General features: G+C 40.1%; 1 protein-coding gene across 1 annotated transcript in view; it reads right to left on the reverse strand.

The window, feature by feature from the left end:
- Window positions 1-20,538, reverse strand: part of LOC111230447 (teneurin-3) — a 251,188-nt gene that overhangs the window by 32,389 nt on the left and 198,261 nt on the right. The window contains exons 25-31 of the mRNA XM_022757188.1: window positions 14,550-14,621; window positions 13,157-13,334; window positions 5,190-5,314; window positions 4,934-5,041; window positions 3,370-3,524; window positions 1,675-1,776; window positions 1,271-1,444 (exon numbers count right to left, since the gene is read on the reverse strand). Of these exons, the coding sequence (XP_022612909.1) occupies window positions 1,271-1,444; window positions 1,675-1,776; window positions 3,370-3,524; window positions 4,934-5,041; window positions 5,190-5,314; window positions 13,157-13,334; window positions 14,550-14,621 (914 nt within the window). The remainder of the gene's footprint in view (window positions 1-1,270; window positions 1,445-1,674; window positions 1,777-3,369; window positions 3,525-4,933; window positions 5,042-5,189; window positions 5,315-13,156; window positions 13,335-14,549; window positions 14,622-20,538) is intronic.

Raw genomic sequence — 20,538 nt, forward strand, 5'->3', positions numbered from 1 at the left:
TGAAATATTACATAGTGTAATACTTTTCATAGTTATCAGGAAAAACTACAGATTCTACAGAAATAGCGCAGCTCATGGTCCAAGGTAAATGCTCCCACTGACCCTCTTTACCATTGTTACTGTTTCTTGAAGCTTGCTGAATGTAATATCTCTCACAATACTTGTACTATGTATAATGTTGTATTGAAGCTAAATGACAGACCTTATTCCAGTTGACCTTCCCTAACAAGACACATAAGACCAGAAAAAAGCTTCTTATATGTCTTATATGTCCCATTTTTATCCATTGTTATTATCATTGTTTGCTTTTACTAGTATTCTATTTCTATTTCTAATTTGTAGAAATTTTACAAATGGGAATGAGAATGAGTCTGATGTAGTCAGCATAAACCATCCCGCGTCAGTACGGAGCAGCAATCTGCCACATCCACTCAGTTCAAACATTCCCTTTTATCAGGTGTCCCAGTAAAGCTCTTCCCCACACATGTCTAAGTTTTGTTTTTGTACAATATGTAGAAGAAGTTATGTAGCTATACTAAAGAGTCTATGACACAGTCCTGATGGGAGACCAATTTGAGACAACCCATCTATAATGATAGGAGGGAAACCTATGAGATGACACTCAGAAATCTCCCTCAAAGTACTTTTGGTGGCGGTTCCTCCAATTTGGGAGTGTAATTTAGGAATTAGGCTAATTAGAACCACCAAAAGCCTATTTGGACAAATGTTTACTAGCAAGAGATATCTCGAAGAAGAAATTAAAATATCATCCTTGGAAATGGCTTGGCTCGTGGATTTACGGATCTTGATGTGTAAATATATATATATGGTGAAGACATGTATGAGTGTGGTACATATGCAGATAATAATTTGGATCTGACAGATAGGTGTAGGATTGTTTGGCTATGCATTCTTGTTTTGTTTTGCTTGCTTACTTTGTGGATTTATTTGACTTGTCTGTTAGTGTATGTGAGAAAATGAAAAAAAAAAAAAACCTGGGGGGTATCTGAGGTACAAACCAAGGACCTTTGTCACATGTCATTCAATTCACTCACACTCTCTTAATGACTAAAGGCAGCACTTGAGAAAAGACATGTAGAACAGGTACATCTAGTCTCTGCCAGTTAATGTACTGTCCGGGTAGAGTCCTGGCTTTTATGTTTTACTATTGGCTTGGAGGGAAAGTTGTGCTCCTTTGTAGGGAAAATTGTTCCGCTGACAATCAGGAAATGACTGTACATGAATGAGTTGTGTGTGTCCTGAAGGTTACCTGTCGAATGCGGTGGATTTTCTTCTCATCCGTCTCTGCGATGTAGAGGACGCCGCTGTAGGACAAGGCGATGGCTGTAGCTCCTTCCAGCATGGTCTGGACAGCTCTCTTCCCCATGGTGTATTCTATACCAGGCACCTGGCAGTGCATGGGACGACCGGCCACGATACGAACCTGAACACACACACATACATGGATTTTGGTTAAGGATGATTGAGTAACACTCTATTTTATTTTTATTTTTTTTGTTTAGTAAAATGAGGCTATGTCATTATTGATATGGTTTACTTAATCCAAAAAAAGCACATTTATCACAAAATAATTTCTTGAAAATCCAAAAAGCAGCACATGTGGCAGAACATTTATAAAACACGCACTGCTGTCAGTGTGGGTATAGACAATACCTGTCTGTTTTCAGTGATCTGCAGCACAACATTGTTGTCCAGGACGTAAATTGAGTTATCCATGGGATTAATGGCTAGATCTGTGGGCCATTCTAGACGAACCTGGATGTATAGATGACAGATGGGAAACAGAGAGAGAGAGAGAGAGTTTCATTTCACATGCTACTCTGACTCTGTATAATTCAATTTAATTATTATGTATTTAGCAATCTGGTACTATTGATTCTAATAGTGTGTTTCCTGGACGAATCCTGCCAACTTTGTTTGTCTGAGTAAACTCTGAGTTGAATGAATCAGTGCCCACAGCCTAATGGAACTGTTAAATAATAAATGATCTCAGAGTTCAGCAGGACAGCATTGACTGTGGGTCAAGTGAGGACTGAGGTCTCCCGCCTCAGTACAGAGGCAGCAGGGGGATCAATCATTTCAGAAAAAGTTGCGGATAGCCAGTTCAACTTGACCAGCTAACATTTTCAAGTACTTTCTTCCTCAGGGGGCAGAAGTTTTAAAGTACGAAAAGTTCAAATCTTAGCCCGTTCATTAAATGTATTGTTTCCATTAAAAGTCTTTGATAAATTCTATAAATATTTACAAGGGAATGTGTATTCAAATAATATGGGCTCTTTTGTTAAGTTTAAAAATACGTACAATATTTACTGGTCTACTAAATATTGACTTTTTATGATATTATGAATCATTGAAGCAAAAAGCTATCTACAAGGAGTAATACAATGACAGGCTGCAACAATATCAGCATGTGAAGCATAAAGTGCATAAACAAACATTTTGTATGGAAGGTATAGTTATAAACTTGAATACTGCATATGTGCTGAAAGAGCTGTGAAACCTGTGAATGTGTGGGCTGCCAGTTCATCTGTTTCCACAAGTCAACTCAAGAGGTCAGTTAGATAAATGCTACAAGTCAAACTGAGCTAAATTCTGCAGAGACAGAAACACGGTCAGAGTTCAGAGAGTTCAGAGGACTCCACTGCTCCGCCCACAAAACATGGACATCAGCTGTCCCTCTCTCTCTCTCACACACACACATACACACACACACACACACGCGCACGCACACACACACACACACACACACACACACACACACGCACGCACACACACACACACACACACACACCATCCATCTTGTGTATGTAAGATTGTACATTCTCATTCTGAAAACAAAGTATGAGCAAAACAACGGAGCACCTGTGACAGTGGAATCAGTAGTAGTTGTATAAAATAGTCACATGTGTATCAGTAAAATTGAGGTCATAGAGAAAAGATGCCCTCGGAGTTGTATACCTGCAGATTTCTTTCTCTCCCACAAACACAAACACAACAGTTACACCCTGTCAGATTCTTCATTGCAGGTGCACAAATGCTGTTTTACGACGAATTAAACAAATTAAGAAACTCATACACTCACATCTTTGCTAAATACATTCACACAGCCGCATCAAATAATGTGAAGTCATGGACAAAATTTGCACATCTGCAAATCAGAGTGTGAATTCATGCAATGAGAGTTGAATCACATACAAGTGCAGCTAATTAGCAAAAGTGATTTGTGTTTACTGGAAACATCTAGCTCCAATGCAAGTGTGCCATTATTGTAGGATATGAAAAATGTACAGGATACCAATCAGAATGGACAGGAAGATAAACATATTCATGTAAGTCTCTGCATGGTACCTGTCTTATATGCATGCTGGTATCGCAGGTCAAAGGTCGTGCAGAGGTCAGGTCGTTGCTGCCCAGCACTGTGGAGATGATTCCATTACGATCCACCTTCCTGATCATAGTTCCGTCCACAAAGTAGATCATGCCATTTTTATCAACTGCGATCCCTGTGGGAAATAGAAGCAAAGAACAGACTCACAATTTAAATATATTGTCACCCAGTTGATATTAATACATCAAATCCAGGATGTAAAGGAGAAATGAAAGTTTGGTTATTCTCCTGTGGGGATGTCAGGATGGAGCTGCAGTACAGACAGTACTGAACAATCATAAATAAGAACATGTAGAGCCTGAGTGTATTAAGAAAAGTCAGCCAAGATAATTATATGAATGAAAAATGTCAGAGGTGTCAGAAGCATTCAGAAGAGGAGAACAGCAGCTGTGCAGATCAGAATCAACCCAAAATATGTACATATAGAACAAAATTGTTTGAACATATGGTAACTCGTGGTGTATTATTATGTTTATTGTTATTATATTCAAATACAGTATGTTCACTTTCACATGTTGCATCTCTTCATGAAACAGGAGACCGACGAGTTAAACACTGCGGAGATGCTAAATGCTTTGTTTGCGCTTCATTGTGTCTTGCTGAGCCTGATGAAAGAAGCTTAGTTACTAATGTTACTACTAAGCCAGCAGTGTTATATCTTTATAGAGCTACTTTGCATGCTTGTGTACAGTCAATTTTGGAAGCTTCAGAACCAATTCTGTAAACAATACATTGGCTGACTTGATTTTATTTTCCCCTCAAGCAGGAAAAACATGTATAATTAAGCCACACCCATTTCCACCTATGTTTTTTTTTTCTGCAAAAACACAAAATGTGCAAAACCTACTTCTTCAAACTCCTCGTAGGCACTGAGTCAAATCTGCACGAAACTTTGCAAATAGAATCTCTGGATGCTCATGATCAAACTCATCAAAAAACTTTCATTCCTCCAAAGAATGTCTAAGTTACAACAGAACAACTTCCTGTAGCTAGCAGTCAAATTTTTATTTATATCTTCACAATTCTTCATACAAAAGCTACTGAAATTAGCACCAATGTTCTTTAGAGGGTAGATATCAAGTGTTTCAAATGCTGTTTATATTGGTCAAACACTGAGTCTGCAGTGATATTCAATATGTTGCTGTAATTTGAATTATATGCTCAACATTTTCTACTTCTAACTTTTAAGCAAATTTCACCAAATTGTTTCCCAGTGCATCTGAGCAAAATAGTTGTATGTGTGACTGTTTTCAGAAATGTATCCCCAACAGTTAAATGTATACAATTTTTTTTTTTTTACAACACATTGTAAAAGTGCAGCTCTCAGCGTGAGACTTGCATAGCAGGTCTGACTTGTGTCGCTTCGACAGGCGGCCAGGTGTGGATGGCTTGGCAGGCTTGAACCCAGTTGATACGTCCTTTCAGATCTAGTTACCTCTTGTGTGTTTGTGTGTGTGTGTGTGTGTGTGTGTGTGTGTGTGCGCGTGTGTGTGTGCGTGCGTGTGTGTGTGTGTGTGCATGCACCTTTAGGTCCCAGTAGTTGAGCTGAAGTAGCTTTTCTTCCATCTCCACACCGTGCTTCATCAAATGGAGGACACTGTTCACCTGTACCAGCCACGACTTCTCCATTACCTGAACACACACACACACATCATGCATTAGTTCAACAGTCCTGATCCTGGGTCTTTTCACCTGCTGTAGTCTAAGAATTTCACGTGAGTAAACTGCATTAAAATGAACAACTGAATGCTTTGATTTCTAACAACAAGTTCATTCTTACTGATGAGGTCACGGGCACCGCTGAGCATCTTGGGTCGGTAGATTCTTCGCGAGTTAGTGTCTGACGCATAGAGCTGCCCTGTTACTGGGTCTGTGGCTAGATAGTAACGGTGAGCAGGGTTGTTGCTATGGAGCGTAGTGGTGGACAGAGGGGAAGTCGGAAACAAAGATAGAGAGAAAGAAACAAGAAAGAAGAATTAATTCATTTTGTACCTTTAATTATGTCAGCATCACTGGCAGCACTGTTTGAAGACTTTAACATTTAAAGAAATATACACCGACACTAAAATCCTCTGTGTGTTGTTGCCTCCAGTTCACCATGGTGACAGATGCAGATTTTATAAAATGGATTATAAGATGACAGTGCAACATTTTCAGTGACATTATCATGTGGAATGGAAGGGAACCTTCTGTAGCTGATGATGATGATGATGATGACATACTGAATATATGCAAGGTCAATGAAGTGAGTGCCAAGAAACGGGTGTTAATTTACTGCCAATAGTTGGTGTGTGTGTGTGTGTGTGTGTGTGTGTGAAGGAATGAGAGCCAGTCACAGTGTGTGTGAGTGTGTCAGTTGTTATTTCTGTATACTTTTCAATTCTTTTCTCTAGATTTAAGTGTGGGTGTGATATATGTAAGTGAGAAAGTGTCTTTGTTTAGTGTGTGTGTGTGTGTGTGTGTGTGTGTGTGTGTGTGAGAGAGAGAATTAACAGCAGGTTTGTCTGTTTGTCAGTCTGAATACAACTACGTGGGTGCAATGGGCTGTCACTTGACGGTGTCACCCTCTTACTGATGCCTGCCACACTGTCATTTAAAATCCATCACACACACACACGGATATACATACATATGCACTCGCCTCTGGCCATACGTCTCAGTGTTTGATGATCAGCAGATGATCACAGGCTGTTAATTAAGACGGCTAAAAATAGACAGTCTTTCTATACTTGCGGGGCTCAGACGTGCCCTTTTGTTTTCATTTGACCTTAGTTTAAGCAGTAAAATCCCATTAAGATTTAAACGTTTTCAAGACTCAACCCAGCACCACAGACAAGATCCATGGATTCAGACAGACTACAGTGGAACAGTGAAAACAAATACAGAAACACAGAACTGTAAGGAAGAATCTAATTAAACTCAGTGAATCATTTGACCTGCTGATTCTGTTAGAATATAAGACAAAGGCAGTCAGTCTGTTTCCATCTGTCTGTAAGATCCATGCTGTTAATTAAACACAATGATATCCTGGCAATTCTGCCTCCACTTTATCATTTGCAACATTTAATGAAGCGCAGTTTTTCAGTTTTATGGCCCAATGTGCTGACAAAACAACTTGTGAGGATGTTTTGGGGGACACTGCTTATAAAAGACATGACTCAGTGTGTGTGTGTGTGTGTGTGTGTGTGTGTGTGTGTGTGTGTGTGTGTGTGTGTGTGTGTGTGTGTGTGTTCAGTTGAATGTAGAAACACAGCCTGAGGATGGACTTGACATGTGGATGGCACTTGATCATCTAAACATGCCAGCACACATTAAAAGATGTGACTGAACACAAAATAGAAAGAAGCAAGGGCATCAGGAGAAAAACAAGGAAGGAAGGAAGACAAACAAGACCAGGTCAAAACCTAGTACATGCCTGGACCGCATATGGTCAATGTGCAAAACTGAGTATGCAGTTAAAAACTGTTGTGGAACCACTGTAAACACCTGAGCTCATTGCGTCCTATCCTCTCCTCCTCTCTGTGCTCAAATATACAGTATTTTAACACAGCTGACTTCACAATAAAAGCTGTTCTTTTTGAAAAGTTTGAAACGTGGCCCATTAAGACTATATGTTTACCAGAACTTAAAGACATTTCCAAGCTGCAGCTAAAATCCTGATTTTATAACCATCTGACAAAATCACCAAAGATATCAGTTAAAGACAAAGACTGAGCTGTGATTTCGGTTCTGTTTACTTTGAAAATGATTAATCACAGAGAAAAGTTAGAAGAAACACCATATATTTCTTATTCTGTCTCTCACAGAGCACAGCCTCTGTCTGGGTAACAAATTGCTCCACCACTCTGCCCCTCGCTGAGCAGAGGAGAGACACAGAGAAGGCCTTACTGACGAATGCTCTAAGTCACCTCCTAATAGAAACTGTTTGAGCCACTTCATTCTTAAAGAGCAACAGGCAATGGGGAAACGGGAAATTCAGTCAGTCAAAAACAGTCAGTCAGTCAGTCAGTCAGTTAGTTATAGGGTTAGCCCTGCTGTTGTAGCCAGAAAGGGAAGAAAAATGAGAAATAAGAAAGGAGTGATGGGGGAAATAATTGAATGAGGAAAGTATGCAGAGCACATGACAAGAGAAAGACAGAAGTTGGGGATGAATAAGAAGCGAACAAAGAACTAGAGCATATTCCTCCGCCAAGGTCCAACAATCCTACACGTCTTTTGTCTGTAAGCTAGCTTCATTTATTTATTCCTCGTCTTTAATCATTAGAGCTGTATGCTCTTATTACCTGTTGTGTGAAATAATGATGTCAGCATTATACATATATACAGATCTACAGCTGTATGAATTGTGTCATTGCTATGTTGCAGCCGCTGTTATTATTGTGTAATTTTATTAGTTGCATGATGAGTGAAATACTGATGTAGATGTAGAGCTCAACACCATAAAAATGTCTGCCTTTTTTTTTTTTACATCAAGGTCCAATTTCCAGAGAAATTGTTGAAAATGTCAAAAAATGGCAGATCTCGCAACATTAACCAAAGTGATAAAAAATGCCTCGATCTGCAGCAGAATTTAATGCCCATGACCCATCCCTCCTCCAAGTTTGGTGCAAATCGGCTCAGTACTTTTTTTGCATAATTCTGCTGACACATAAACAATCAAACAAACACGGGTTTCCTCCTTGGCGGAGGTAATAAAGGAATACAAGAGGCAAATACGAAGGGATAATATGGCTGTAAAAGGAGATTCAAAAAATAAAGGATGTATTAAATGACAAAAGGCTAACAGAAGAAGAAAGAACTAAAGCAAAAAAGGAGGGAATGAAACAATGGCTACAAATGTAAGAAAAGATGGTGTGAATAAGTAAACATAAATGAATGGCTGTAGGTAGACAAAAAATGTGACATGACAAGTCTTCCCAAGAGGGAGTTGTGTTTTAATTAAAAAGTGAAATTTAATTGAAAACTACATTTTTGATGAGTGAAAAAATGAATCCAATCATTGTGATTTGCCGGTGGCAAAGAGGCTCCAGGTATGGTGCTGCTCTGTATGTGTGTGAGGAGTAGAAAACTAATCCTAATGTGTCAGCCTAAATCACAGAGTGGCCATGGATATGGAGAAGGAGCTGGAACAGTGCATTTGATGATACATCCTCATTGTAAAATGCAGAGGACCCCAGACAACCTAACTAAACTCAGGATTCACCCACAAAAAAGCTGAAAGAGCAGCACTTGTCCAACCCCTATCAACATCACTGTGGTGCCCTTGAGCAAGGCCCTTCACCCCAACTGGAGTTGCTCAGTGGTCAGCGGGCCGTGGGGTTAAGGGACTGTCGTTGCACTGGGCAGATTCCAGGCGTGCATGTGTGTAACTGTGTTAATGTGATCAGGTGTTTTTCTGTAAAAAAAAAAATGAGTGAAACTGCCTGAAATAATAAAGGGCACCAAAAAAAAAAAGTTAGTTATTAGTATCAGATCATGATAAAGATATTGTTGGTGCACGAGCAGTAAGTCCCATTAAATGAATACATTGTTTGTCTGGTACTTTTTTAGAAAAAACACACAAGCATTTTCTCATATAACAACTGTAGAAAGGGCAACATCGTGTCTGTGCCTTCCAAAACTATTAGAAATCATTGCAGAAAAATCGATTTCATGTTTCAGATGCAATGATGGTGCCCCTGCAAAATAGTGTCAGAGGGGAATTTGTTTTGGGGGAACTTGCACATGGAGCTGAGCACTGTCAGTAAAATTTGACTGATTCCGCGCAAGGAAAACATACATGAAGCACATGAGCCTAATGCAGGTTGCTCGGATGTTGTTTCCGTAGCAAAGGAGATTTTGAAAATAGTTAACAGGCAGGGGAAGCCGCCTGGAGGTAACTGGCTGTAACAGCAGCCACTTAACAAAGAGGAATCCACACTGCTAAACCCAACCAACGGGCTAAACCATGACGAGAACGAGACAGAGGAGTTTGGGTTTGTTGCAAAGCTTTAGGTACATTTTGCTCTGACAATGTGGTATATAGAAAGTCAAGTGTAAGGCATCATTTTTTTAAATGAAGCATGACATAAACTTGATAAAGCTGAGCCAATAAAGAGGGCAGTGTTGATGGACCGCTGAATAAAGACACCATCATATCCATAAAAACTTCCCTCTCTGCGTGAGAAGTGTTCAGAGGTGCGTTTGTGAAAATGTAGCGATAGCTGCGAGACTTGGCGCCAGGAAAAGAGATAAAAGAGGAACTTTGTTGCTTGAGGCCCACACATGGCAGAACTAAAGGAGAAGACATTGTAGGTGCTTCTACTGAGCAGTTTGGCAGCACAGGGGTCGAGATCAAGAAAATGTTTGGCTTTATCACAGACAGTGCCCCGGTAATGGTGGGGAAGCAGATAGGAGGTTGTGACAACACAGTCTGCTCTAATTGAAAATCGGATCGGTCGTCCTGTCAAGAAGTTACACTGCATTATTCACTCACTCACTCACTCACTCACTCACTCACTGAAGAACTTAGAGCTGACCACTTGTGATCAGATCGATGGAGATGAATGTCTCGGAAAGCCTGGACATACAGTCTGCACAAAGCACAACTGGTCAGTGAAAGGAGAGAGGTTACCACCGTGGTTTTGTATGTCTGAATGAGTAAGAGAGAAAAGGGATCCAGAGCAAATAATAGTCCGACAACTCAACTCCACATTATCATTCCAAACAAGGTCAAATTTCCATTGAGAGTGTAACTAACTCTCAGTGTATAAATTGCGCCACTGGCAGACCTGTCATCTTCATCTTTGTAAACTGACACTCTTCATCGTCATCTTTGTTAATCATAGGAAAGGCTGCCAAGCCCTGCTCTGGAAACACTATTCAGTCCCTTCACTTAAGGAAAAGTAGAATTACATACAGGGACTGAAATATAAAACAGAGAGAAATAATGAAGTATAAAGTGAATAACCCCCCCCCCCCAACAACACTCCCTGCTAGGTCTCCTTGCTAGGGGCTTCTGCTGCTACAGTGATGACTGTGCCATTCATCTGAGCTGACAACAGAAGAATCGGCTAGACTTCCTGTGAACACTTGTCAAGATGAGAGAGGGAGAGAGAGAGGAGGGCGGCAGAAAGGGAGCATGCAAAAAAAAAAACAACAAAAAAAAGAAAGTGTGAGTGAGATGTAGCAAACATCAGGGCTACTTTTTCCCCAGTTCTTTGTTGTCTCTGCCTTTCATCTGACTCTGTTGAGAGTCATATTGCAACATTAGTGATAAGTAAGTGAACGGACAATTCCATGTTTCCAGATTTCATCAGTTATTTTGGTGAGTCTCTGTGGAGGACCTGGGATGTCACAGGAAAAGTAATGAAGCATTTTCAAACGACTGATTGATGGAACGATTAATCCATCAATAAATACTTCAGATTTAAAAATGGATTTACAAAAACAGCATAAAACTCTCATTAAATAAACCATTTAGAAATACATTTATTAATTCATGAATAAATAATAGAATTTGAAAAAAACTATTTGAAAAAGCATTTTAAAAATGGGAATACACACTTCAATTTCCATTTCCTTTTTCCAGCTACTCTTCCTTTTCCTTTTGGCTAATCGATAAGCTTAGTCATTTAACTTCTCTTGACACTCTGGGCCTTCAGTGCTCCAACCAATCAGAGAGCTTGTTACATCCCATGGCCAATTAGGATTGTTTATCCTGGTTTTACTAGCGACTGAGGTAAAGCTTTAGTGTTTATTGATGGATTAATTGTTCATTTATAATTTTTCTTTTTTACAATTTGTGTTTTTAAAGCCTATTAAAATATGAAATTAAGGAAATGCTTTATTACTTTTCCTGTGAAACTCCTGGTCCTCCATAAGTAGCTAAAATCTACATCAGTTTTTAAACATAAGTAAAAACCTTTTGTTTAAAGATATGGAAAGAAGAGATCTGGTTGAATGTATTTCAGTTTCAATCTGCATGTTACAACTTATGGGCAGTAATGTAGCAGAGGCCCAGCAGTCTTCTTTGTTTGTCAGGACAGGACAGGACCACCATGGTAATCAATTATTACATAGTTTCTCCACAGTGTGCTGCTTCTATTTTATGAAGAACATTTGTTTGTTTTGTATTGTCCTTAATGTACTTCTTATGTTGTAATGACTCCATGCTTGTTTCTCTCTTTTTTGAATATGTGTTGTGTGTGTGTCTGTGTTGTGTTATGGCAGAATAAATCAAAACTAATCAAGACCCAAGTTGTAATTAATCTGAATTATACTTGAAGCTAATTTAGTGTGAGGGCAGTCTGTTTCATCATCTGTTTGTCAGATCTATTTAACACTGTCCTCTTCATGATTCAATCTGCAGCTTTAAATCATTGCTGAACTTCCAGAAGAAATCACATGAACAACATTAGATTGCAACGAGTTTGATCTCACTCTCTCCTTGATGTAGTGAGACCTTGGGCTTAGGATGTCAGTACACCGGTCTGAGAGCTGCCAGGGATCAACAACAGTGCTTGTTTTTAGTGAAAAGAAGGATAGAGGGGTGGAAGGTACGTGCAGACCATAGTCTGGTGCATAAGCAGCATAAACTGAAAATAACAAGGTTAAAGGTTGAAAAAGATTAGGCACTCTTACCTATGTCTGAAATCTTTGTTTCTTTAGTACAGAACAAGCAAGGAAAGAAAAGAGAGAAGAAACAGGAGTTAGTAGACAGATTGGTGCTTGATATTACAATGAAGAACCACCAGACATGAGAAACCTACTGGAAAACAAAAAAGGACTAGTTAGAAGTCAGGGAGAAAACTCATTTGAATCATGATTCATAGAGGTCAACAGAGAGAGGATTTCAGAGGGCTGAGAGTTTTTGAGAAATGAGCACTCCAGAGTGTGCCAGAAGCATGTTTCTAAATTCAGAGCATTAAACCAGACGTTTCTCTCTAAACTCAGAGTGTTCTTCTTATCTTTCAACACTTTGGTTAAAGAGTTAAGTACTAAAGTGTCCAATCTGGCAATTCATCTGTCCTTCTCTTTCTTTATGCTTTCCAGCACTGCTTAACAGTCCTTCGAGACCAATGATGTGGCACTGAACAGTTGAGTACAGGAGGGAAAGATGCCCAGTGAGATGAGTTGGAATGCTGGGTTTTAATTGAAAGCCAATGACTCTTTAGTCAGTCAGTTTATTTTGACAAATATTGTTTCTTTAATAATAGTCCTGAGAAACCTGAATGAAATGGTTGACCTAAAAGATGATACACAAATCAGTTTCCAGTTGTTAGACTTTAATCTTTCATTTTGTTGTGAAATTTTGGATAGTTATAGTTATTTAAATGAAACAATCTTTTAAGTCACTCTGAAACTGTATCAGTCTCTGAGACTGTAACAGACATCAATGGGCCCCAAGTAGACAGAATTTTTGTAACTTATATGACAAAATGGTTGGAAACGACTGATTTAATCTTTAACAGTGTATTGTATTTCATGACCTTACCATATGTCTATTTAATGAAAGGTTTTCACATCCTTTTAATGTTAGAATCTTTAGGTGAAAAAGAACTAGTAAATAAAGTTGCCAAATAAATGTTGTAAAAAGTACAATATTTACCTTGGAAATGCAGTAGAAGTACGAAATAACATGAAGTGGAAATACTCAAGAAAAATACTTAAAAAATTGTACTGAAGTCCTGAATGTACTTAGTTCCCTTCCACCACTGCTGATGCGACAGCAGCAGCCGCGGCCGTGCTCCCTCCCTTCCCCCTTACCTCAGCTCCATGACACTGGTGACATTCCCAGAGGGGAAAATCCTCCTGATGTAGTTGAAGTCTCCAACAAAGATACTGCCATCTGCTCCACAAGCCAGAGCCAGAGGTGCTAGCAACTTGTTGCCCTCTGCCTGCCCATTACAGCTGGGGCAGGAGATGCTGCGCCGACGCCCATTTCCTAGAAGAGCGTGTTGAAATCCATTTTTACTGACTACAACAGCGGGTTATGTTCTTTCCACAAAACAGGCTGGACGGTGGGAATTTTATCAGGCCAGGTTGTTGAACACTGTGGTGGGGGGGCATTTACTGTATTTGACAAATTCAAGTCAAATAAAGACTTTAAAACAGACTCACTGTCCCAGTTGCAAAGAGCCAGGGTTTAATTCCCTGTAGGGGCACTTCTAAATGGCATAAAGCTCCCAAAAATTGAAACTCAGCACTGCCAGGTAAAAAGAGCTGGATACTGACACCGCACGTGTCAGTATCCAGGGATTAGCGGTGCCAAGAACTGCACTTTCCAGACTGGAAGAGAGAGGGGCGATGCTGCAGTTCCTCTGATGGCCACAAGATAGTCTTAGAAGAAAACTAACTATTAAATTCTCTCAAAAAGTAAATAATTAAATCTGTTAAAATATAAAGTGCATAATTCCTCCACAAAAAATTGTGGACTATCAATACAACCACTCCTCCAACCTGAACCACACAGGTGCTTTTTTTTACAACACTCTGATATGACCCAAAGCAGTGTCTCCTGACATAGCTCCCCTACCGTGGCAGGCCTACTGGACCTCGGTTGTCATGGTCACAATTATGAACATGTAGACTGCACTGACAGCGGTGTCCCTGCCTTTGTTGCCATGGTTACTATAATAGCGGTCATGGCGTGGTTAGGTTTAGGAAACCACCACTCTCCTGTGTCATATTCATCCATCCACCACAAGCTCCTCCAAAACCGAACTACGGTTCATAATAACCTGCTGCACAGATAGATACTGCAGTCTTTGTGAGTACATGGAGAAACAATATAGAGGAACTTCATGTCAAATGCAAATGTCATGTTTTTATTAGTAAACCAGAAACAATAAAAACAGAATAAATACTGAAACCAAACAAATACAAACCTGAAGGTCAGACATGTATTTTCATTAAAATGTTGTTAATGTAATCTATTCCTATTTAGACGTTAAAACATACTTTCACTAACAGTAGTTCACAAATGCCTCCCATCACTTATCACTTATAAAGTTATACAGGAAGTGTTTTCTTCTGGCTCCCATGAGATTCATATGGCTCACTCATTTTAATCAGAGCAAGTCAAACAAATTACAAACCATCCTGCAATGACACGATCAGCACTGATTACAAATGTCTTAAAAGCTCAGTCTGTACTTACCCATGATGCTGCTGATGACAGGGGGCTGCTGGGAAATGAAAATGTTCTCACCATTGCCCTTGTACAATATACCTGGTGGAAAGAAGATGTGCGGATGAGAGAGAGACATAAGGAGTACAGAGAGGCGGCAGAGAGACAAAACAATTCTACGTTGCATTAACTACCACAACTGTCACTCCAGTACGCACCAAGATATTGTTCCTTTAATAAAGATCAACTCTGATGATGATGAGATATTATCTTAACTTGTTGATTAGACTATGTTGCACATTTGAAAGTGAGGGAGCTGTGATGAGGGTGTGTGCACATATCTGCCTTAAATTAAAAAAGTAGAGTGTGCACACACTGTACTCCATCATGTACGACAAAGAAAAAAGCAATAATTCCACTGCTGTGTCATTTGCCCGAAGTCTCATAACAACAAATGAAGCTATTTATGCTTATGCATTTAAGTGTTATGACTTTATGGCTATTTAAACCATTAACCATGACTGTGTGATGTTTACATGAGAAGTCATTAAGCATTAGGAAAGTTGCTGCAGAGAAAAGTTTCAAAGTTTTAATATCTGACAACCAGACCTCCAACCATCAACCTTCTGATAGCACCCATAGTGTCTCCTGTAATAGTACCCCTATGATAGCAGGCTACTGGACTTTGGTTGTCATGGTTACAATAATAAACAGGCAGACTGTACTGACAGTGGTGTACCCACCTTTGTTGCCATGGTTACAATAATAACAGTCATGGCTCGGTTAGGTTCAGGAAAAGATGGTGATTTGGGTTAAAATAAGTCCTTCTGACCTGGACTTTGTCTCTCTTTATTCTACGTCACCGCACTTTTCTCTTTGCGCCTGTCATCATTACTACGACCACTAGATGTCGCCTAGCAACAAAACGTTATTGTGGGTCATAATAACCTGCTGCACAGATGACCTATGGGCTGGTTTTTTCACAGGAGTTAATATCCGTTGTTTTGTATGGCTCTGAAGTTATTAATACAAGCTTATCTTTTTTTCCCCTAGTATATGTAATACTACTACTACTATATAGTGCTACACTTAATGATAATTAACTAATAATGCATAATGATGCAGATAGGCATGTGTAATTGGGATTGGAGCATGGGGCTCAGTGTGTGTCTGTGTGTGAGAAAGAGAGAGAGAGAGAGAGAGAGAGAGAGAGTGTGTGTTGTAAGCTTGGAGGAATTTCTTTGATCTGTTTTGAAAGATAATGTTAGCGATCATGGCACAGACCCCATGTCTTTGCTGATGCCTGCATACAATGTGTGAGTTACTGTAGGTTACAAAAGCACCTGAAATCAAATTGAAATGAAAGAGAGAGGAAGCAGAAGCAGAAATATGGAGAGCTGGAGAAAAACAGATGATGAGAGGAGAGACAATATAAGAGGGTGGAGGAAGAGGAATTCTCTGACTTGTGATGAGGTTAATGTGTTAATGTAATGTGAGAGGAATGTACTTGTTCTTCAAAGTGAGACATCAAAGAGGAACCTCCTGTGGTGAGCTGAATTATTAAAACTCTGCCACCATCCAGAAACCAGCCCGCTGTACTATCTATCTATCTATCTATCTATCTATCTATCTATCTATCTATCTATCTATCTATCTATCTATCAGTGCATCCCTGCCGCTGACCCACTGTTTGTTGTAATAGACTTTAACTGCAGAGTTGTGAACAGAGCCAGGGGACAAGACCGATCATCGATCCTTTGCACTCTGAGCTTTTACCCTCAGGGAGGCGCTGTCGACAAGTAAGAGCCACCAGAAATGTGTCAGGATGCTGAATACATAGTTTTCTTCCAATGCTATAAAAATCTTGCCCTTGTCTCATATGTGATACCTAGCATATGTGTATTTTTTTTGACCCTGCGTTCTTGTCACTTGTACTCACCATTGTTTTGTACTGTCAGCTCCCCTGTATTGTGCTGTTTTTAATTCTGTGTGGTTAAGTCAAAGATAATTACTCACGAATGAGGAACCACATAGTTTTTGTGGTTGCAACTTCCATGATTTCTCATGCTTCGTGCAGCACATTGTGCTTCCACCTGGAACGAAATGTGCTGTATAAAGCTTTGCTTGCTTTGCTTACTACAGACTTGAAGAATGTGACCTGAACCACTCAAGCTTTTGCTCCACTGAAGAGACTAAAAATGGCAGTAGATGAAAACTTCAGATTGGTGTGGACTCATAATGAGTCGCTAATGTTTTTCTAATGAATAGATCAAACAGAAATGCTGTAGTTCCATCATGTTTTCCATTGTTTGAGTTGTGACTAGAGTTCTTTAAATTATATCATCTCATCTCATCATCTCGATGAACCAGATGGGTGATGGAAACAGGTGGCCACTCTGACGCTCTCAGCTCTGGTGTCCGGACTGCAGCCCGGTAGAGACACGCTCCACACTGCTGACCTTTGACCAAGATGCCAACTTTGACTTCCTCTGACTGTGTGGAAATCTGATGTTTTCTCATCCCCGATGTTGAACAAAGACGTTAAACATGAATGTTTAGGTAAAACATGAGAGTCATGAACAGTAGAGGGGCGTGAGGCAGCTGCTCTGCTGACTGCGACATGTGCAGGGGAGTGAATGAGATATTTCAGTAATGATTTTCAGTGAATGAAAAACATAGACAAGAACCAATACTCAAGACCCAAACAACTTCCCTCAGCTGAACAGCTACAAAACTGAAGTATTTGTATTTGGTCCCTCTAAATCCAGAAGGCTCCTTGAAGTAAGATAGACCACCTCATCCCATATGTAAAGTCTCATGCAAAAAACCTAGGTGTTATCCTTGACTCTGAGCGTTGCCTTGGCAAACACATCTCCTCTGTGCAAATAATCAGTAAAAGAACCATTTCCAAACTGAAACCGATTCTGTCCCTCAGAGATATGGAGACAGTCATCCACGCCTTCATCACAACTCAATCACAACACCGGAGTATTTCAATTCTCTATATTTAGGCCTTCCTCAGTCTTCACTATCTCACTCACAGTTAGTACATCAGTCTCAGCCTCTCTTCACTGGCTTCCTCTTCACTTCCGAACTCAGTTTAAGACCTTGCTGATTACCTTTAAGGCTTTTTAATGGTCAGGCCCCGCCTCACATCACAGATCTTATTGACACTCAGCTCCTGGAACCTGTACGTCCCACGATCACGTCTAAAACTAAAAGGTGACAGTTGCAGTTGCTGCTCCAAAATTATAGAACCTTTTGCCACTTGATATCAGATGATCAAGCTGTGTTTAAATGTGCTCTTGAAATAAAGTTGACTTAACTTGACCCAACAAGCCACAAGCACTAGACAGACTTCATGGATAGAGATTGGAGACACAGTGTGATGTAGCCAGGAGGAGGCCATGACATCAGGCCTTTAGCCCCGTCTTCAAGTGTGGCACTTTGGAACAGCTACACACACTTTGGCCTTTAAACATGGTTGGACAACCATATCATTATTTTAGAACCAATCAGCACTATAGTACATTTGTGAAACATCTTTAAAACAAGATTTTCTCAAAATATTCTGCTATGGTTTACGCATCAATACGTCCTAATGGTAAAAGACCTATTTTATATTACATGGTGCACATTTCTGAGGATTTTCTGACAGGACTAATTCTCTTCCATTTGTGGAACTTTCAGCCATCAATTGTTATCAGTGTTTAAATCCCATATCAGTTAGTTCCCATCCTGTCTGTCTATCTCGATATCCCTCTCCTTCTCCTCCCCTGTATCTTCCGCTCCTTCACTCTCTCTTTCATCTCTCCTTCCATTAGTAGGTGTTGATTGATCAACAGAGGCCGAGCCAGCAAGGTTCCACCCATGCTGTGCTGCAGTCTACACAGGCAACTGACTGGTAAAAGTGTTGTGTGTGTGTGTGTGTGTGTGTGTGTGTGTGTGTGTGTGTGTGTGTGTGTGAGAGTGTGGTGGTGGTGGGGGGTGATATGAGAGAGAAAGAGAGATGGAGAGAGAGAGAGAAAGGGAGAGCAGGGCAGAAGAGAAAGAGTGAGGAAAATCGAAAGCTCCTGCTGTGTTAAAAGAGAGGGCAGTAAGGCTTTCTCACACGGCTCTGTGTGTGTTTATATAAATGAGTACATTTGACTTTGATCTCAAAACTCTCAATCTCAAAAACCTACATGCTTACATTATTACCACATCACCTACGGACCCTGACACACCAATGTCTTCTCAAAGACTTGGCAGCAAAGAGGTCAGACTAGTAAAAGATTTTGTTTTGCATCACCTTCGGTAAAAGTTTCACTCGAACAGTTTAACTATCACACTTGGGCAAATAATAGAGAATGTGGGTTTTCAGCAGAGAAAGCTAGGGACAACATGCAGGTTAGTCAGACTCACTGAGCGTCTCTGCTGCTGATTTAAAAAGCCAGTTCTCAGGATTCAGAAACGGAATATGAAATTCATAATTAAGTTTTCATTAGTGTATAATCACCTGAAACTAAGAACCGTGTTTTCATTAGAATCTAGAGTCCTTCATATCTACATAGGGAGCAGGTCTTTTTCCATGCAGCCAGCCATTTAGCACCATCATGTTTCTACAGGAGCCCAGAATGGACAAATCAAACACTGGCTCCAGAGAGGGCCTTTTGTATTTCAGATGGCAATGGCAGATTTAGATATGGGAGACATGGGCATCTTGTCAGGGGGCGGCACGGGTGCTCATAAAAAAAGAAAAAGAAAGAAAAAAAAAATTACATTTGCCCGATCGGTCTCTATCGCTCATGTCAATAACATCATGTCACCGTGTGGGTCGGAGCAGGCGCTCTTTCTAGTTTCTGTGAGAAGGTCTCAGAGGTGCTGAGAGACGGGGAGGGGAGCGGGGGAAGTTTGACTACAGGTCAGAGAATCTATCAAAAAGCGCACTTCTATCTCTACAGGACTAATGCACTAAAGTCAGTCACACCATGAAAAGCTGCCAAATAAAACCACAGTTCATTCATAATACTGTGAATACGCACCTGTAGTCTCACACACATCAGTTTTCTGGGTTGTGTGAAATCATTTAGAACTAACTGATGACTTTGCATCAAGGAAAGTAAGACAGGTCAGGCTTTAGATGACAGTTGTACAGTGTAAAATGTGTGTGTCTTGTTTGAAGTGTGCATTAGTTTAATAATTAATTCTCTTTGGTGTGTTGATCTATTTGTGGGATGAAGAGTTTGTGCAATTAGAATTCTACGATTCTCTATTTTATTTGTATGTAGGTATATACACTATCTCCTTTCTATACTTGGTCTGAAGGTGGTGTTCACCCAGGGCACCATACAAGCTACAGCCACCAGTCAGTTGGTTGCAATCTGCAACCTCACTGCTAGATGCTACCAAATCCTCCACACTGGTCCTTTAACAAGGTGAAATGACTGACAGGTGATATGAGCAGACTGCAGCCAACTGTGGCCCAAAAACTTCAGGTGTCATCAGCCAAACACTGACTAACAGTAACCAAGCAACAGATAAATGTTGACTTGGTGTGTCAGGGCTCTAAACACACACACACAAACCAAAACCAACACTACACAACACACACACACACACACACACACACACACATACGCACAGTATGTGCCCATGCTAACAACTACTCTACTCTATGACTATTATGTATCCACTCATACACATTGTGCCACACATGCACACACAGAATAAAGTGTTAAAGGCGCTAAAATCATATACTCCACACACATACTGTATAATGCATCAAGCTATTTGAATAATGAGGTCACTAATAGTCAGACCATAGTCCCCAGACCCAAACCCAGACGCCATCCTTTCCAGACCTAGACCTATAACCTTGAAAATATTGAGAATAATTAAATTTTGACAGAGTGCTTCTATTTTAACCGGCGCAGCTTTTCTAGCCTTTACAGCTCTGGTTTAGTGGACCGCGAAACTCACAGATCATCTGCATGCATTGTAAATCATCTCATCTCAGGGATATGAGAGGAAAAGAAAG

Source organism: Seriola dumerili, unplaced genomic scaffold, assembly GCF_002260705.1.
Source record: "Seriola dumerili isolate Sdu_G_001 unplaced genomic scaffold, Sdu_1.0 BDQW01000267.1, whole genome shotgun sequence".
Classification (NCBI taxonomy): domain Eukaryota; kingdom Metazoa; phylum Chordata; class Actinopteri; order Carangiformes; family Carangidae; genus Seriola; species Seriola dumerili.